The sequence below is a fragment of the Tachyglossus aculeatus genome, chromosome 23 (genome assembly GCF_015852505.1).
Source record: "Tachyglossus aculeatus isolate mTacAcu1 chromosome 23, mTacAcu1.pri, whole genome shotgun sequence".
NCBI lineage: Eukaryota > Metazoa > Chordata > Mammalia > Monotremata > Tachyglossidae > Tachyglossus > Tachyglossus aculeatus.
In genome coordinates, this window is record NC_052088.1 from 1,391,333 (window position 1) to 1,411,357 (window position 20,025).

General features: G+C 56.9%; 2 protein-coding genes across 2 annotated transcripts; one reads left to right on the forward strand and one right to left on the reverse strand.

Annotated features, from left to right (window-relative positions):
* Nucleotides 1-252: 252 nt before the first annotated feature.
* On the forward strand, nucleotides 253-9,284 carry LOC119944486 (disintegrin and metalloproteinase domain-containing protein 20-like). Its single transcript, XM_038765429.1, has 7 exons — nucleotides 253-328; nucleotides 1,849-1,890; nucleotides 2,657-2,691; nucleotides 5,942-6,138; nucleotides 6,239-6,252; nucleotides 6,389-6,646; nucleotides 6,734-9,284. The coding sequence occupies exons 1-7, from the start codon at nucleotides 253-255 to the stop codon at nucleotides 9,211-9,213; spliced, it is 3,102 nt and encodes a 1,033-aa protein (XP_038621357.1). The 3' UTR covers nucleotides 9,214-9,284.
* A 6,805-nt stretch (nucleotides 9,285-16,089) lies between these two features.
* LOC119944734 (disintegrin and metalloproteinase domain-containing protein 21-like) lies at nucleotides 16,090-18,762 on the reverse strand. Its single transcript, XM_038765842.1, has one exon. The coding sequence runs from the start codon at nucleotides 18,760-18,762 to the stop codon at nucleotides 16,549-16,551; it is 2,214 nt and encodes a 737-aa protein (XP_038621770.1). The 3' UTR covers nucleotides 16,090-16,548.
* Between the last annotated feature and the right edge of the window lie 1,263 nt (nucleotides 18,763-20,025).

Here is a 20,025-nt window from a genome sequence, read left to right on the forward strand (position 1 = left end):
CACAGCCGACCTCTTGCTCTGCCCCTTCCTTTGGCCTGGAATGGTCTCCCCTTTCACATCCGGCAGAACCGTTGCTCTCCCCATCTTCAAAGCCCTTCTGAAATCCCATCTGGTCCAGGAGGCCATCCCTGGTTCATCTCTCCCCTCTGGTCCCCAGCAGAGTAGCCTAGTGGAAAGACTTTCCCGGGGCCACACGCCACCCCCTCACTCTCGGCTCCGACGTCAAGGGCCTCCCTTCCTAAGTGGAGGGCCATGCCGAAGCACACCGTATCGTCATTCGCTCTCAGTCATATGGACGGACGAGAGACCTGCCAAGGGAGGTATCTCGGTGACGCCAGCGCACTGCAGCCTTCCGTACACCTTAAATCCTCCTTTTTTTTTTCTTCCTGGGGAGTCTCTCTTACTCTTAATCCCTCACCAGTCCCAGGACTAGGGGGAGATTGTAAACCCCTCAAATTGTCAATAACTCCTCTTAATCAATCCATCGATCCAATGTCTTACTTCTTTTCTCAGGGGAAGATAGAAGCAAGGAAAGAAGGAAGAGAAAGAAGGCAGGAGAAAGGAGAGAAAAGAAGTGGCTGACCAGCGATAAGATGCTGGGTTGCTGTCAGCCACAAATTATAGACCCTGAAAAACAAATCCATTTCCCTCATGGGGTTTTGGAGAGCCTGCATTCCGTCCCATCCACGTAGTGGCTGAAGACTTGCCGCCTGCCGGTTGTCATTCTGCATCTACATCTAATGCCGTAGTTACTATAGCAATGCTACGGTGCATGAAAAAGGGGAGGCAAGAAGACATTTTAAAGATTTTTTTGGTTTTGTACTTCGATCTGTGACCTTTGGGCATTTGATATTCTCCCCATCCTCAGCCCCGTATTTTATATTACAAATTATTTATTTAGATTGATGTCTGTCTCCCCTTCTAGCCTGTAAGCTGGTTGTGGGAAGGAAACGTGTCTACCAACTCTGTATTATTCTTATCATTATTATTAATACTAATCATCATTTATTGAGCACTTACTGTGCACGGGGCACTGTACTAAGCGCATGAGAGAGTATAACAGATGCATTCCTTGTCCACCCTGAGTTTATAGTCTAGAGGATACTCTATTATTATTACTTGTTACTTATAATAATAATAGTATTTGTTAAGCATTTAACTAAGTTCTGGGGTAGATATGAGTTAATCAGGTCCCACGTGGGGCTCACAGTCTAAGTAGCAAGGAGAACAGGTATTGAATCCTCATTTTGCAGATAAGGAAATGAGGCACAGAGAAGTGAAGTGACTTGCCCAAGGCCACAGAGCAGACGAGTGGTGAAGCCAGGGTAAGAACTTCCGTCCTCTGACTCCTCGGCCTGTGCTCTTTCCACTAGACCATGCTGCTTCTTGCTGTTTGTATTGTACTCTTGCAAGCACTCAGTACAGTGCCGTGCACACAGCAAGCACTTAATAAATATCAATAAATAAATAAGTATTCCTTCTAGATTTCCTAGATCCATGCTTTCATCCCCCTTAGATCTAGGAGAAGCAGCATGGCTCGGTGGAAAGAGCATGGGCTTTGGAGGTCAAGGGTTGGAATCCCGGATCTGCCAATTGTCAGCTGTGTGATGTGACTTTGGGCAAGTCACTTAACTTCTCTGTGCCTCAGTTACCTCATCTGTAAAATGGGGATTAAGACTGTGAGCCCCCTGTGGGACAACCTGATCACCTTGTAACCTCCCCAGTGCTTACAAAAGTGCTTTGCACATAGTAAGCACTTAATAAATGCCATTATTATTATTATTATTTTCTCAGGAAGTTTTCCTCAGAACTTAAGCCTCAGCAGCTATTTGCCTGGAACACCAACAGAGGAACTCAACAAGATTTCAGTAGAAGAAATTCAGCTTTCCGGTAAATTTCAAACCGGCAACCCTGTAATTCAAAATAAATCCGAAGAAGCATCCCATAAGCCAACATATTTGTTAAGTACAAATGTTTTGAAATACACCAGTTTTTCAGTATAGTGCCAGTGGGGAATGATTTCGGCTATTACGGAACTAGAAACTCAAAACACAGTTCGCAATACATACATTGGCTGGACATTTCTCTCTGTACCAGGCAGTTGTCAAGACAGGGGCCAAGCAAACTCACCAAGATTGAGGCTGACACAAATGATGCCAGTGACTACGAGTACCATTTAAAAAATTAGAAAAAAATAACTTTCTCTAACATCTCTATAGTCCTCAAATGAAGAAAACCTCTTTAGTAGAATAAATAGGAAGCAGCATGGCCTAGTGGATAGTGGTTCCACTACACCATGGCAGGTCACTTCACTTCTCTGGGCCTCAGTTCCCTCATCTGTAAAATGGGGATGAAGACACTGAGCCCCAAGTGGGACAGGGACTGTTGCTTGCATCCACCCCAGTGCTTAGTACAATGCCTGGCACAGAGTAAGTGCTTGACAAATACACAGTTATTATTACTGCTATATTATTCTGAGGCTATTGACTCTTTGCCCGTCTCAGGATGGCACCCGATGAGTTTCTAGTACTCTACCAGTCTAGGCTATTGGAAAGAGAGTCAAGCGGGTCATCTTTTCTACAAAAACGTTTGGAACATGTCATCCCCCTCTCAAAAGTTGCCCATCCACCTTCATATCCCACACCTCTTGTTGCAGGGGTGGTGGTACGGAAAATGCAGGGTTTTCAGCAGGTACCAGGGCGCCGCTTTTATCCGGATCATATAGAGGTTTAATTGTTCAGAGAGCCCGGTTTCTGGGGCGCTCAGTCAAGGCTCCCCGTGATCCCACCCCATCCAACCACCTCCTTTTCTCGGTTACCGGAAGGTTGTGTCAGGGTGGATGAGGGTTGGTGGGCATCGTCCAATATTTGCTTAGCGGGTAGCGTGACGTGAGTGGGAGAGAGAATTGGGCTCCTCGCTAGATTGGCCCTTTCAATCCTTTCAAAGTCTCTGGCCTTTTCCCAAAGACTGGGACCCAGTCCTGGACCCTAATGGGAAGAGGCTCTTGAAAAGCTTGGAGGAAGTCATTTAAAGGGTTGGAAAATCTCCTCCAAGTTGCCTTACTTGATTTAAGCCCTCATTTTCCCTACTCCCTCTCCCTCTGTGTCACCCTTCCACTTGGATTTGTACCCTTTACTCACTCCACCCTCAGCCTCACAGCACTTAGGTACATATCTCTAATTTATTTCAATGTATGTCTCCCCCTTAAGACTGTAAAGTTCTCATGGGCCGGGAACATTGTCTACCAACTCTGTGGTATTGTACTCTCCCAAATGCTTAGTACAGTTCTCTGCACACAATGCTCCACTAGTTCTTTTCATCTACCTCTCTTAGCTGCTCCTTCTTGGCCCCCAGGGACAGGTCTCCTTGCTCTTCTGACTCATGAACTTCACAAAGTCCTCCAGGCTCAGGATAATAACAATAAACGGTACTTGTTTTGCACTTACTATGTGTCAAGCACAGTCCTAAGCCCTGGGGAAGTTATAAGATAATCAGGTCCCACATGAGACTCAAGAGTAGGAAGGAGAACCAGGTATTGAACCCCCATTTTGTAGATGAGGGAAATGAGGCACCGAAAAGTGAATTGCCTTGCCCAAGGTCACACAGTGGATAAGTGGCAGAGCCAGGATTAGAACCCAGGCCCTCTGACTCCTAGGTCCTTGCTCTTTCCACTAAACCATGATGCTTCTCAGAACTGGAACCACTGTTCTTTTTGTAGTTCTCACTCCCTGGGAACTATTGAGCCAACATGGTTTCCACTGCCCTCAGTCTACAGACTGCTTCTGACTCCACCTCTTCAGCCCTGACCTGTCACTTGCTCTTTAACCTCTTACTTCCTCCTACCCTCGGACTGTTTCCAACTGGATTGTCTGCCGACAGTTTAAACAATACATGGCCAAAATGGAACATCTTATCACACTTCCCAAGCCCTTGCTTCTTCTTTACTTGGCCAAGGTCAACTGTCAATTTGTGGGCTTGGTGCGAGAGAAGCAGTGTCTCCCAGTGGATAGAGTATGGGTCTGGGAGTCGGGAGACTTGGTTTCCAATATCAGCTCTGCCCCTTACTGCTGTGTGACCACGGAAAAGTCACTCAACTCTCTCTGCCTTACTTTTCTAATTTGTTAAAGGGAATTGGATACTCTCCCTCCCCATTAGACTGGAGGCCTCATTTGGGAACAGGTCTGTGCCCAACCTTCCCCACCTCCCCCAAGCTTTTTTTTTTTCCAACTGTTCTGAGCGCTGGTAAAGATTCAAGCTAATCAGGTTGGACACAGACACTGTCCCACGTGGGGCTCACCGTCTTCATCCCCATTTTACAGATGAGGATCATATTTTCAGCACAAAGCTTAGCACATAGTGATCCCATCCTCCTGTCTCTCCCCGCTTCAGTCTATACTTCACTCTGCTGCCCCAATTATCTTTGTACAGAGACACTCTGGACATGTCACTCCCCTCAAAAATTTCCAGTGGTTGCCTATCAACCTTCGAATCAAGCAAAAACTCCTCACTCAACTTCAACTCAACTTAAAAGGTCTCCATCACGTCACCCCCTCCTACCTCACCTCCCTTCTCTCCCTCTCCAGCCCAGCCCGCACACTCCGCTCCTCTGCCGCCGCTAACCTCCTCACTGCCTCATTCTCGCCTGTCCCGCTGTCGACCCCTGGCCCACGCCCTCCCTCCACACATCTGCCAAGCTAGCTCTCTTCCTCCCTTCAAAGCCCTGCTGAGAGCTCATCTCCTCCGGGAGGCCTTCCCAGACTGAGCCCCACCTTTTTCCTCTCTTCCTTCTCCCTCTCCCCATTACCCCTCCCTCTGCCCTTTGCCCTTCGCCCTTCCCTTCCCTTGCAAATATATGCACTTGCATATATTTGTACATATTTATTACTCTATTTTTATTAATGATGTGTATACAGCTATAAATCTATTCATTCTTTTGTTTTGTCTACTTGTTTTGGTTTTTTTTGCCTGTCTCCCCCTTCTAGACTGTGAACCTGTTGTTGGGTGTAGGGACCGTCTCTATATGTTGCTGATTTGTACTTCCCAAACGCTAAGTTCAGTGCTCTGCGCACAGTAGAGCTCAATAAACACGATTGAATGAACGAATGATGCTTTAACAAGTATTATTTTTAGTAGTGTTATCTTCGATGTCTCAGTCGTTCCTCATATTTAATCATTCCGGAAAGCCTGTCATTCTTCAAAAATATTTCACGGGTTCCCCCTTCCAGCTCCCCAAGCTGTATTTCCACAGCAGCCTCCTTACAACTGCCGTGCTTCCAACCCCTCCCCTTCTCGGTCTATCTATCTTATGCCCAGCCGCAGGCATGGTTTTTCTGAAACCCTGAGCAGAATGCACTGTTCCCTTTTGCAAGAGTCTTTTTATCAATCAGTGGCACGCTGCGATTACTGGGTGCAGAAAACTGTACTAAGCACAGTATAACAGAGTTGGTAGACACATTCCCTGCCCACAATGGGCTTTGTGCCCTCCACAGCCTTTGGAGTCGGAGGTCATGGGTACAAATCTCGGCTCTGCCACGTGTCAGCTGTGTGACTTTGGGAAAGTCACTTAACTTCTCTGTGCCTCAGTTACCTCATCCGTAAAATGGGGATTAAGACTGTGAGCCCCCCGTGGGACAAACTGATCACCTTGTAACCTCCCCAGCGCATAGAACAGTGCTTTGCAGATAGCAAGCGCTTAATAAGCGCTATTATTATTATTGTTATTATATGAAGCAGAAAAGTCTTCACGATTGGCATTAAAGCCGTCCGTCTCCCGGCCCCCTCCTCCCTCCCCTCCCCTCCCCTCCCTTGTCTCCTCGTCCAACCGTGACCGCGCCCTCCGCTCCTCTGCCGCCGCCGCCGCCGCCGCCGCCGCCGCCGCCCACCTGGGCCTCGAACTCAGCCGTCGACCCCCTGGCCCCTGACCCCGGCCTCTGGCCTACAGCGCCCTCCCTCCCTGCCACCCTGCCTCCCTCCCTCCCCCAATCCCGCGGACGACTACTGTCCCCTTCTTCCCGTCCTGAAGGCGGGCGGGCCCGTCTCCTCCAAGAGGCCTCACCCGACCCCGCCGCCCTTTCGCTCATCCCCGCGTCCCGTGGGCGCCGCCGGGCCTGGCTCCCTCCGCTGTCCCCCCTCGGCCCGGTCTGTCACCTTATTGATGGGCTTTGGGTGGGCCTCTCCTCCTCCAGCCCGTCAGCTGGTCTTGGGCGGGGGTGGGCGCTGTTTGCTGTCCCCTCCCCAGGTCTTGGCGGAGCGGTGTGCCCAATAACTAGGGCGGGCTGGCTGGCTGGCTGACTGACTGACACTGAGGAGAGGACCGTCACTCTCCGGCCCGTTCCGCCCGCTCCTCAGGCCCCGCCCTCCCCCTCCCCTCGGGCCCCGGCCCCCCCAGGCCCCGCCCCGGTCTCCGGCTCCCCCCCTTGCCCCCCGGCCCCGCCCTCCCTCTGTCCGGTCCCGCCCCCTCGACTCCGTAACCGCTTCCCCCACCCCGTGCGCGCGCCCGCACGCGCGGCCAGAGCAACGGCCGCGGGGGCGGTGCTCACGGGTCCCGCCCCTCGGCCCGGCCCAGGCCCTTGGCCCCGCCCCGCCCTCGGCCCCGGCCCCGGCCCGCCGGACCGAAGGCCCCGGCCCGCGCCCCCGGCCGGGAGCGGCATGGGGGGCGCGGGCTCCCTGCTGCTGCTGCTGCTGGTGCCGGGGCTGGGGTCGGGGCCGGGGCCGGGGCCGGGGCCGGGGCAAGGACAAGGGACGCGCCCCCCGCCGCCCCCTGCGCTGCCCCCCCCGCGGCCGCCCCGTCCCGGCTGGCGGCTGGCCTCCTCCGAGGTGGTGGTGCCCCGCCGGGTCACCCCCCGCGGCCAGGGCGCCCACCCGCCCGGGGCGCTCTCCTACCACCTCTACCTGGACGGCCAGAGCCGCCTGCTCCACCTGCGCCCCAAGAAGCTGCTGCTGGCCCCCCGCCTGCCCGTCTTCACCTACACCGACCGCGGGGCCCTGACCGTGGACCAGCCCTTCGTCCCCGACGACTGCTACTACCACGGCTTCGTCGAGGGGACCCCGGGCTCCCTGGTGGCCCTCAGCACCTGCGCGGGCGGCCTGCGCGGGATGCTGCAGCTGGGCCCCCTCGTCTACGAGATCGAGCCCCTGCCGGCCTCGGCCGGCTTCGAGCACGTGGTCTCCCGCGTCGAGGAGGAGGAGGAGGAGGAGGAGGACGACGAGGACCGGGGCGAGGACGGGGACGGGGAGCGGGAGGGGGCGGCGGGGGGCACCCCGCGCCGGCGCTGCGGCCTGTCCGAGGAGGAGCTGGCCCTCCAGGCGGGCGGCCCGGCGGGCCCGCGGGCCCGGGCCGGCCCGGCGGACGACTGGTGGACGCACAGCCGGCACGTGGAGTTCGTGGTGGTGGTGGACCACCTGCGCTTCCAGCACACCCAGCGCAACAGGAGCCGCGTGCTGCACGAGGTCCTGCAGGTGGTCAACATGATGGACTCCCTGTACCGGCCCCTGGGGGCCTTCGTCTACCTGACGGGCCTGGAGATCTGGACCGACCGGAACCAGCTGGACGTGACCACGGGCATCGAGTCGCTGCTCCTGGCCTTCGCCGAGTGGAAGAACCGCAACCTGTACGAGCGCCTGCCGCACGACGCCGCCCACCTGTTCGTCAAGCACGAGTACGGCCAGTTCCTGGGCAAGGCCTTCGTGGGCACCATCTGCGACCGGATGCTGTCGGCCGGCATCGACGCCTTCTTCGACGACCGGCTGATGGAGTTCGCCATCACGGTGGCCCACGAGCTGGGCCACAACTTCGGGATGCTCCACGACCTGCCCTACTGCGACTGCGCCCAGGCCAAGTGCATCATGGACGCCTTCCCCGCCACGGCCAACGCCTTCAGCAACTGCAGCTACGCCAGGTACGTGGACCTGACGTCCCAGCCCCAGACGCGCTGCGTCCTGGGCCCGCCCGACGAGCGCCTGGTCATCGCCCCGCAGCGGTGCGGCAACGGCCTGGTGGAGGAGGACGAGGACTGCGACTGCGGGTCGGCCGAGGAGTGCCGGCGGGACCCCTGCTGCCGGGAGGGCTGCCGCCTCCGCCCCGAGGCCGAGTGCGCCTACGGCCCCTGCTGCCAGGACTGCCGGGTGGCCTCCTCGGGCCGGCTCTGCCGCCCGCCCGTCGACGCCTGCGACCTCCCCGAGTACTGCAACGGCACCTCGCACTGGTGCCAGGAGGACGTCTACATGCAGGACGGGACCCCCTGCTCCGAGACGGCCTTCTGCTTCGAGAGCTTCTGCCGCGACCGCCTGGCCCGCTGCCGGGCCGTCTTCGGGCCCGAGGCCCGGGACGCCCCGCCCGACTGCTACCGGGACGTCAACGCCGTCGGGGACCGCTTCGGCAACTGCGGCCGGGGCCGGGAGGCCTACCGCCGGTGCGAGGAGGACCATGTGCTCTGCGGCCGGCTCCAGTGCGCCGAAGTGCGGCGGATCCCCCCGCTGGAGCACGACGCCACCGTGGTGCAGACCGCGGTCAACGGGACCCTGTGCTTCGGGATCGACCACCACGAGGGCCTGGAGCGGCCCGACGTCGGCGCCGTCCAGAACGGCTCCGTCTGCGGGCCCGGCAGGATCTGCTTTGACCGCCGCTGCGTCAACTACTCCGTGCTCCGGTACGACTGCCGGGAGGAGAAGTGCAACTTCAAGGGCATCTGCAACAACAAGGGCCACTGCCACTGCCTCTACGGCTGGTCGCCCCCGTTCTGCCTGGAGAAGGGCTACGGGGGCAGCGTCGACAGCGGGCCCTCGCCCCAGGTCTTCTCCCTCACCGACACCCTGATCGCCCTCGGCGTCGTCCTGCTCTGCCTCCTCCTCCTCCTCCTGCTGCTCTGCGTCGTCTGCTCCAAGGGGCTGAAGAGGCTAGCGCCGCTCAAGAAGCGCGCCCGCGAGTCCCGGCAGGCGCTGGCCCCCGACTGGGACCCCTCCCCCGAGGCGAAACCCGGGCCGGCGACGCGGGCCCCGCCACCGGGGACCCGGGCCCCGCCCCAGGAGACCGGGGCCCCTCTCCAGGAGACCCGGGCCCCGCCCCAGGAGACCCGGGCCCCGCCCCCGGAGACCCGTAGCCCGCCCCCGGAGACCCAGAGCCCGCCCCCGGAGACCCGGGCTCCACCCTGGGACGGTACCGCCCTTCGCCCCCCGCAGGGGCCCTGCGACGCCCCTCGAAGCCGGGCTCCGTGAGCCCGCCACCCGGGGGCCGGTTTCGCCTGGCTCTCGGAGGGTGGCGAGATGATAATAAAAACCAAACTTTCTCAAACAGGATAGAAGGTTGTTTTTTTTCCCCTCCTTTGGGAGCTTCCGCAGGCCCGGTGCCGTTGAGGTGACGGAGACCCCACTCCCTCCACACCACTCCTTTCCCCCGAGAAGCGGCCTGGCTCAGTGGATGGAGCACGGGCTCGGGAGGACCCGGGTTCTAATCCCAGCTCCTACATGTCTGCTGGGTGACCTGGGGCAAGTCACTTACCTTCTCTGGGCCTCAGCTCCCTCGTCTGCAAAAGGGGGAGGAAGAGCGTGAGCCCCAGGGAGGACAGGGACTGTGTCCAATCCGATTCGCTTGGATCCACCCTAGTGCTTAGAACGGTGCTCGGCACCTAGGAAGCGCTTAACTACTAGCGTTATTATTACTATCGTTATTATTATCCCCTTTCTCTTTACAGCGCTTCCTTCAAACCTGGCAGTGTGGTCCGCCCCTTGTCTGCTGGGTGACCTCGGGAAAGTCGCTTCCACTTCCCTGGGCCTCAGTACCCTCATCTGGAAAATGGGGATCAAGTCAGGGAGCCCTGTGTGGGACAGGGTCTTTGCCCACCTGATTAGTTTGGATCTAGTTTGAAGCAGCGTGGCTCACTGGAAAGAGCACGGGCTTTGGAGTCAGAGTTCATGGGTTCAAATCCCGGCTCTGCCAGTTGTCAGCTGTGTGACTTTGGGCAAGTCACTTAACTTCTCTGTGCCTCAGTTACCTCAACTGTAAAATGGGGATGAAGACTGTGAGCCCCCCGTGGGACAACCTGATCGCTTTGTAATCTCCCCAGCACTTAGAACAGTGCTTTGCACATAGTAAGCGCTTAATAAATGCCATCATTATTATTATCTATCCCGGCGCTTAGAACGGCACTTGTCTCATAGTAAGCGCTTAACAGACACCATCAGGATCACCGTCATTATTCTCAGGTTTTTAGACATCTCTGCCTCCGGGCGAGGCAGTTTGGCTGTGAGATTGAGGTTCGTTCAAGATGGTTGACTGTCTCTCAGGTCATGAGAGCCCAGTTGGTAACTAGCCTCTCGAGAGGCAGCAAGGCGCAGCGGATAGAACACGGGCCTGTGAGTCAGAAGGCCGTGGGTTCTAATCCTGGCTCCACCGCTTGTCTGCTGTGTGACCTTGGGGGAGTCACTTCACTTCTCCGCATCTCTGTGACCTTCTCCGTAAAATGGGGATTGAGGCTGTGAGCCCCATGTGGGACTGTGTGCAACCTTTCGTTCATTCAATCGTATCTATTGAGCGCTTACTCTGTGTAAAGCACTGTACTAAGTGCTTGGGAGAGGACAATATAACAACAAATGGACACTTTCCCTGCCTACAACGAGCTCACAGTCCACAGGGGGAGATAGACATTGATACAAATAAATAAGTTAATAAATTACAGGTCTATATTCAAATATGCTGTGAGGATGGGAGGGAGGATGAATGAAGGAGCAAGTAAGAGCGATGCAGAAAGGTGTGGGAGAAGAGGAGAGGAGAACTTAATCTGGAAGAGATGTGCCTTCCATAAGGTTCTGAAGGGGGAGAGAGCAATTATCTGTCTGATAGGAGGAGGGAGGGCAGGCCAGAGGAAGGATGTGGGCGAGAGGTGGGCAGTGAGATAGACGCCATCGAGGTACAGCAAGAAGGCTGGCATTAGAGGAACAAAGTGTGCAGGCTGGGTTATGTGGTAGGAGAGGAGCAAGGTGAGGTAGGAGGGGATGAGTGCTTTAAAGGCAATGGGGAGGAGTTTTTGTTTCGTACCAAGGTGGATGGGCAGCCACTGGAGTTTCTTGAGGAGTGGGGAAACGTGGCCTGAACGTTTTTGAAGGAAAATGATTGGGGCAGCAGAATGGAGTAAGGACTGGAGTGAGGAGAAATGGAAAGCAGAGAGGTCAGCAAGAAGGCCGATACAATAATCAGGGCAGGATAGGATGGGTGCTGGCATTAATTGGTAGTAGTTTCTATGGAGAGGAAAGGGCAGATTTTAGCAATGTTGTGAAGGTGGGACTGACAGGATTTGGTGAGGGATCGAATCTGTGGGTTGAACGAGAGGAGTCGAGGATAACGCCAAGGTTACGGGCTTATGAGACTGGAAGGATGGTAGTGCTGTCTACAGTGACGGGAAAGTCCAGGAGAGGACCGGGATTGGGTGGGAAGGTAAGGAGCTCGACATGCTAAGTTTGAGGAGACGGGAGGGCATCCAAGTAGAGATGTCTTGAAGGCAGGAGGAGATGTGAGCCTGGAGGAAGGGAGAGAGGGCGGGGGAGGAGATGTAGATCTGGGGGCCGTCCACATAGAGATGGGAATTGAAGCCATGGGAGCGAATGAGGTCTCCGACGGAGTGGGTGGAGACGGACCATAGAAGGGGAATCAGAACTGAACCTTGAGGGACCCCCCCCACACAAATAGGGGGTGGGAGGCAGAGGAGGAGCCCCCAAAGGAGACTGAGGATGAACGGCCAGAGATAAGAGAAGAACCGGGAGAGGACGGAGTCAGTGAAGCCACGGTTGGAAAACCTATCGAGAAGAAGGGGATGGTCCACAGTGTCAAAGGCAGCCTAGAGGTCGAGGAAGATTAGGATGGAGTAGAGGCTGTTGGACTCGGCAAGAAGGAGATCATTGGTGACCTTTGAGAGGGCAGTTTCTGTGGAGTGAAGGGGACGGAAGCCAGATTGGAGGGGGTTGGGGAGAGAATTGGAGGAAAGGAACTTGAGGCAGTGGATGTAGATGGCTCATTCAGGGATTTTTGGAGAGAAAGGGTAGGAGGGAGATGGGACGATTCCTGGAGGGAGCCGTGGGGTCAAGGGAGGGTTTTTTTTAGGATAGGGGAACTATAGGTATGTTGGAAATCACTGGGGAAGAAATCATTGGAGAGTGAACAGTGGAAGATGGCAGTTAGGGAGGATAGAAGGGAGAGGACAAGTGTTTTGATGAGGTGTGAAGGAACAGGGTCAGATGCACAGAGGGTGGGGGTGGCATTTGAGAGGAAGCAGGAGATCTCCTCTGAAGATGGGAGAGTTGAAGAGGGGGCCGGAACGGGAAGGGACTGGGGCGGGGCAGGGATAATTTTCGGGAGCTCAGACCTGATGGTGTCTGTTTTCTTAATAAAGTAGATGGCCAGCTCACTGGGGACAAAGGACAAGGGAGGGGGAGGGGCAGGGGGCCTGAGGAGGGATTTAAATGTCTGGAACAACTGGCGAGGGCGATGAGCATGGGTGTCAATAAGGGAAGAGAAATAGTTCTGCCGGGCAGAGGAGAGGGCAGATTTAAAACATGCAAGGATAAACTTGAAGTGGGCAAAGATGGCCTGATATTTAGATTTCCGCCTGCAGAGTTCCACGGCTCAAGCACAAGAGCGAAGGAGGCAGACAGTGGAGGTGACCGGGGGCTGTGGATTAGTGGCACGAGAGTGATGAAGGGATAGGGGAGCGAGTGAGTTGAGTTCAGTAGAGAGGGTTGTGTTGAGAACATCTATTTGGTCGACAAGAGTGGATAGATAGGGTACAGAGGCTAAGTGGAGCGTGATGAGTTAGAGAGAGTTGGATGGGGTTGAGAGATTGGAGGTCTCTGTGGGGTCATAGCACAGATTTACGGGGAGGAGGTGTGTGGGAGAGGAGGCAGGTGAGAAGGTTGCGGTCAGAGAGGTGGGATTTTGGAGTTGGTGAGGGTAGAGATGTGCAGAGGTTAGAGACGATGAGATCGAGTGTGTGTCCAAGTCAGTGAAGTGGGGATGGGGGGGGAGCAGGAGGTCGGTGGAGTTGAGGAGGCAGCGAAGACGGGCGGCAAAGGAGTCGTCAGGAACATCTGTGTGGATATTGAAGTCTCCAAGGATCAAGATGGGCATGGAGAAAGGGAGAAGGAAGGCGAGAAAGGGATCAAAATGGTTAAAGAAGTTGGAACTTTATACCAAGTGCTGGAATTGCTACACGATGGTTAGGCCCGCCGGCCGGTCACAGTCTAAATAGGAAGAACATCTACTGAATCCCCGTTTTGCAGATGAGGGAACTGAGGTACTTATGTACATATATGGTCATGGGTTCAAATGCCGGCTCCGCCACTTGTCAGCTGTGTGACCTTGGGCAAGTCACTTCATTTCTCTGTGCCTCAGTTACCTCATCTGTAAAATGTGGATTAAGACTGTGAGTCCCTCGTGGGACAACCTGATCACCTTGTATCCTCCCCAGTGCTTAGAACCGTGCTTTGCACATAGTAAGCGCTCAACAAATGCCATCATTATTATTATTATTTTATCTGTAATCTCATGTACCTATCTGTAATTTATCTGTGATTGATCGATCGATTCATATTAGCAATATATTAGAAGCAGCGTGGCTTAGGGGAAAGCGCACATGTTTGGGAGTCAGAGGTCTGGGTTTTAATCCCGGCTCCGCCACTTGTCAGCTGTCTGACTTAGGGCAAGTCACTTCACTTCTCAGTGCCTCAGTTCCCTCATCTGTAAAATGGGGATTAAGACTGTGAGCCCCCCGTGGGACAACATGATAACCTTGTATCTACCCCAGTGCTTAGAACAGTGCTTGTCACATAGTAAGCGCCTAACAAATACCATTATTATTATTATTATAAGTGTCTGTTTCCCCTTCTAGACTGTAAGCTCATTGTGGGCAGGGACTGTGTCTGTTTATTGTTATGTCATACTCTCCCAAGCGCTTACTACAGTATTTTGCACACAGTAAGCGCTCAATAGATACGATTGAATGAATGAATGAATGAATGAGTGAATGAATGTCCCAAGAACCGTTCTAAGTGTTGGGGTAGATACAATTTAGTCGGATCAGACATGGGACAAGGCTCCCAATCTGGGGTCGGGGAGATTTTGCGCACAAAAATTAGCATTGATTGATTGAGAGATTCTTAGTACATCGGAAAGATTTTCCACGCCATGTGGAAGACTGGGCGCGTGTGACTTTCCCGATTTCTGCGGGTCCCAGATGGAGCTCCTCATCTTTGAAACGGAAAGGGTAAGGTAGAGCTACCCTTTCAAATTTGGTTGCTGTAATCTGGCAGCGAGATATTCAGAGCGATAATGGGAATGACCCCAATTTACCTATTCATTGAAAAGTTGGGGAAACCACAGTTATGAGAATTTCCTGCACTTTTACACATATTCTGTCACCAAAACCTGTCGGTTCTGCCTTCACAACATCCCTAAAATCCACCCTTTCCTAAATCCATCCAATCTGCTACCACATGAATCGAGCCCTCGTACTATCCCACCTTGATTACTGCATCAGCCGCCTTGCTGACCTCTCTGCCTCTTGTTTCTCCCCACTCCAGTCCCATATTTCACTCTGCTGCCCGGATCATTTTTCTAAAAAAAACAAAACGTTCAGGCCACATTTCTCCATTCCTCAAGCAGCTCCAGTGGTTGCCCATCCACCTCTGCCTCATACAGAAACTCCTCACCATGGCTTTAAACCACACCTCGTTCTTCTCCTACTCCAAACCAGCCCGCACACTCCGCTCCTCTAATGCCAACCTACTCACTGTACCTCGATCTCGTCTATCTCGCCTCTGACCTCTCACCCACATCCTGCCTTTGGCCTGGAACGCCCTTTTCCTGCCTTCAAAATCTTATTAAAAATCCCATCTCCGCCAATAGGCCTTCCCCGACCAAGCCTCCTCTCCCCCTACTCCCTCCCCCTCCTGCAGTGCCCTTCTACTCCAACTGGTTCCTTTTATTCACACCACTTTCAGCCCCACAGCCCCACTATATCATATATATAGATAGATATTTACTTATATCTGTAATTTATTTTAATGTCTGTTTCCCCCTCTAGCCTATGGGCAGGGAACATGTCTACCAGTGCTGTACAGGGCTCTGCACATAGTAAGCACTCAATAAACGATTGATTGATTGATTGACTTTCCATGGAGAGAGGTCCGTCATCATGATGGTCTACTTCATGGGAAGCAGCACGGTGTAGTGGATAGAGCCCGGGCCTGGGCGTCAGAAGGTCACGGGTTCTAATCCCAACTCCACGGCTTGTCTGCGTGACCTGGGGCATGTCGCTTCACGTCTCCAGGCCTCATTTACCTCATCTGTAAAATGGGGATTGAGACCATGAGCGCCACATGGGACGGGGACTTTGTCCAACCCAATTTCCTGGTATCCACCCCGGTGCTTAGGGCAGTGCCCGGCACATAGCAAGCACTTAACAAATACCCCGATTATTACTATCATTCTTTCTCTTTTTTGGTGTAAGCTATTGAGGTTTCAGTGAGGTTTCCATAAGAAGCAGCAGGGTGTAGTGGATAGAGCACAGGCCCGAGAGTCAGAAGGTTGTGGGTTCTAATCCTGACTCCGCCACTTGCGTGACCTTGGGCGTGTCACTTCGCTTCCCTGTGCCTCAGTTACTTCATCTGTAAAATGAGGATTGAGACCATGAGCCTCACGTGGGACAAGGACTGTGTACAACCTGATTTACCCGTGTCCACCCCAGCGCTTAGTACCGGGCCTGGGACATAGTAAGCGCTTAACATGTACCACAGTGATGATTATGAATTCCCTTTCAGTTTTCTCCGCTGGATACGGTAACAATGAGGCCTTCTCATATCACGGATCCTGGAAGAATAGACATATGGCCCTCGGTTCTTCGCAATCCATTCGGCTGCCTCTAGACCGAGAGCTCGTCAAGGACAGGGAACGTATCTCCCAACTCTGGCGCCCCATCCCCTCCCTAGCGCTTAGTAGTGCACTCTGCAATGATGGAGTGATTGTTCCACCCATTCATCTCCTTTTTCCTCTCCCTTCTCCTCATCAATAGTTGAGTGCCACGTCAAATTTTTTTTAAAGTTGGGTTTTATTCAAACGGAATGATTGCCATGGCCCCGTGAGCTACGAGTGGCATTTAACCGTCTCTCGGTTGCAGATGGGAGAGGGTGAGTCCAAGAGAGCGACTTCTCGGACGAGTCCTGGCTGAGCAGGGCCCAACAGAGAAAAGCCGCTGCTGTCCTTTGGCTCCTGGCGGGGAGCGGTCTGCCCCGGGGTGGGTCCCTCCGACTCTCCACCCCTAGGCGGCCGAGGAGGGAGAAGGGCACCCAGAGGAGATCTCAGCCAGGTGGCGTCGACGTGTCGGCTCGGGGCCCAAATCTTCCGCTCCACCACCAAAGGAGGAGACCGTGCCGGGGAGGGCGTTCTTCGAAAAGGAGACCGCCGACCCCTCCGGCTCGCTCGCACCTCGTCCGGGGCGAGACGGAAAATCCCCCCATCCCGTCCTGCCCGCCTCAGGGCCTACCTCCGGACAACCCAACTACCGTCTAGAGGCGAACCACCCTCCCCAGATAGCTTCTCCAGCCGGGTCGCCCGGCCTCCCGCCCGCGGTCGCCCCGGCCCGGCCGGGGCCCAAGCGGCATCCTGAGGGACGGGTGAAACACTGTCCCGAAGAAGAAGAGGGCAAAGACGGCCAGCGTGTAGAGGATGAGGCAGATGGTGGGCAGCAGGCGGTCCGGGGCGGCGGGGCCGCTGTCGATGCTGCCGCCGAAGCCCCGGGTGGCGCAGCGGGGCGGGGCCCAGCCGAAGTGGCAGTGGCAGTGCCTCTTGCTGTTGCACACCCCCCTGGAGTGGCACCTCTCGGCCTCGCAGTCGTAGCGTAGGGCCGACAGGCCGACGCAACGCCCGCCAATGCAGATCGTGCCCGGCCCACAGGCGCTGCCGTCCTTGACGTCCCCAACGTCGGCACCGCCCATCCCTACGTGGTAGTCGGTGCCCCAGCACGTGACGCCATCCAGGGCCGTCTGGACCACGGTGGTGTGGTCGGCCAGCACTGGGAGCCGCCGGACGTCCTGGCACTGGACCCTCCCGCACAGGACGTCGTCCCCCCGGCACTTGTGGTAGTGCCAGTTCTGGAGGCCGCAGTGGCCGAAGCGGTCCCCGCGGGTGTTCACCTCCTCATAGCAGGCCCGGGGCCCGCCGCGGGCCTCCGGCCCGAACAGGGCCCGGCACTGGCCGTCCCGGTCGCCACATCGCCTCCGGTAGCAGCGGGCGTCCCGGCCGCACGGGGTCCCGTCCTGCTTGAACACGTCCTCCGGGCAGCCGGCCGAGGTGCCGTCGCACCACTCCGGGAGGTCGCACTCGCTGGCCTGTGGGCGGCAGAGCTTCCCGGCCGGGGCGATCTTGCAGGCGCTGCAGCAGGGCCCCGAAGCGCAGTCCGCCCCGGCCTTCAGCCGGCAGTCGGTCCGGCAGCAGAGATCCCACTTGCACTCCGTGGGGGTCCCGCAGTCGCACTGCTCCCCCCGCTCCACCGCTCGGTTCCCACAGCGCTCCAGGCGGAAGAGGGCCTTGGCCGGCGGGGCGTCAAGCAGGCAGAGCCCCCCCTGCGTGATGGTGGAGAAGTACTCGCGGTAGCTGCAGTTGCTGAAGACGCCGGCGTCGGAGAGGAAGGCGTGCATGATGCATAGTTTGCGGCGGCAGGAGCAGGAGCCGGCGTCGTGGACCATGCCCAGGTTGTGGCCCAGCTCGTGGGCCACCGTGCGGGCCAGGGGGAGCAGCTGGTCCCGGGTGAACGCCTCCACAGCGGAGCCGGCCCGAGGGTCGCAGATGCCGCCTACGAAGGCCAGGCCCACCAGGTCGGAGAACCTGCGGCCGACGAGGAGGTGGGCGCAGTCGTGAGGCAGGCGGTCGTAGAGGCGGTCCAGCTTCCACAGGCTGAAGTCCGTGAGCACATCGTAGAGGCTGGCGCCCGTGTCCACCAGGTTCCGCTGCGTCCAGATCTCGATGCCCACCAGCGAGATCTTCAGGTTGAGCAGCCGGTAGAGGGAATCCACCACGTTCACCACGTTCACCACGTCCTCCTGCACCTTCGTCACGTTCCGCCGCGAGTAGACGAAGCGGCCGTGGTCCACCACTACGGCCAGCTCCAGGAAGCGGCTGTGGGTCCACCAGCCGTCCGTGGGGCCCTGTCTCGGGGTCACGTTGCCGTCCCGCCGGCCGGGAAAGCGCAGGCTTCGCAGGCGGTCGTCCGTCAGGCCACACTTCATCGGGGACGGCTCCCCCGCCCTTGTCCGGGAGAGCACGTGCTCGAAGCCGGCCGAGGCCGGGAGGGGCTCGATCTCGTAGACGAGGGGGCCCAGCTGCAGCATCCCGCGCAGGCCGCCAGCGCACGTGCTGAGGGCCACCAGGGATTCCGGGGTCCCCTCGACGAAGCCGTGGTAGTAGCAGTCGTCGGGGACGAAGGGCTGGTCCACGGTCAGGGCCCCGCGGTCGGTGTAGGTGAAGACGGGCAGACGGGGGGCCAGCAGCAGCTTCTTGGGGCGCAGGTGGAGCAGGCGGCTTTGGCCGTCCACAGGCAGGACGTAGGAGAGCGCCCCGGGCACGTCGGCCTCCCCGGCCCGGCCTCGGGGGGTCACCTTCCGGGGAACCACCACCACCACAGCCTCGGGGCGGGCCGAGCGGGCCGGCGGCGGCGTGCGCAGCCCCAGCAGCACCAGGAGGGCCCGCAGGAGGAGGCGGCCCGGGACCCCCGCGCCCCCCATGGCGGCCCGCCCCGCCCCGCCCCACCAACTGCCCGGTTCCGGACTGCCGCTAGGGGGCGCCGGGGATGGGAGGGCGGGGCGGGTCGGGGGAGGGAGCACTCCAAGGGCCTTGGGCTCCTCTTCCTCGACGGTTCCGCCCCTTCGACGGCCCCTCCCCTTCAAGGGCTCCGTCCCCTAAAATGCTCCTCCCCTTGATGGCTCCTCCCCCTCGACGGCTCCTCCCCTTCAACAGCTCCTCCCCTCCGGGGCTCCTGCCCCTCGACGGCCCCTCCCCCTCGACGGCCCCTCCCCCTCGACGGCCCCTCCCCCTCGACGGCCCCCCAATGGCTCCTCCCCCTCAATGGCTCCTCCCACTGGACAGCCCCTCCCCTCGGCGACTCCTCCCCCTCGACGGCTCTTCCCCATCGACGGCTCCTCCCCCTGGACAGCTCCTCCCCTTCAATAGCTCCTCCCCCTCGTCGGCTCTTCCCCCTCAAGGGTCCCTCCCCCTGGACGGTTCCTCCCCTCAACCGCTTCTGGGCCGGACGGCCCCGCCCCCTCACCGGGCTCCTCCCCTCGAGGGCAGCTCCCGGCCGGGGCCCCACCCCCCCGCGGGCGCTAGGGGGCGGCCGAGCGCCACGCGGCGGGCGGGCGGGGCCGGAGCCCAGGGCCGTCAATCATCTATTGAGCGCTTACCGTCTGCGCAGCACTGTACTAAGCGCGTGGGAGAGGACCACAATACAGCAAAATCTCGGAACGCCCTGATTTGGGGGTCAAAGTCCCCCAAAAAGAACATTAGGAAGGGGGAAAGAAAAGACCAGAGGAGCGAAATACACTAATCCGTCAGAGAAGCAGCGTGGTCCAGTGGAAAGCGCCCGGGCTTGGGAGTCGGAGGTCAGGGGTTCAAATCCCGGCTCCGCTAATTGTCAGCTGTGTGACTTTGGGCAAGTCACTTCACTTCTCTGGGCCTCAGTTACCTCATCTGTAAAATGGGGATGAAGACTGTGAGCCCCCCGTGGGACAACCTGATTACCTTGTAACCTCCCCAGCGCTTAGAACAGTGCTTGGCATATAGTAAGCGCTTAATAAATGCAATAATAATAATAATAGCATTATTATCATGGCATAAAAAGGTGTGGCATTGGTTCTGTTGTCCTCTCCCAAGCACGAAATACCATGCTCTACCCACAGTAAGCGCTCAACGACTACGATTGAGGGATTGATTAATTGTTAAGACTTTTATTGTGTGCCAAGCACTGTGCTCAGCCCTGGGGGAGATATACT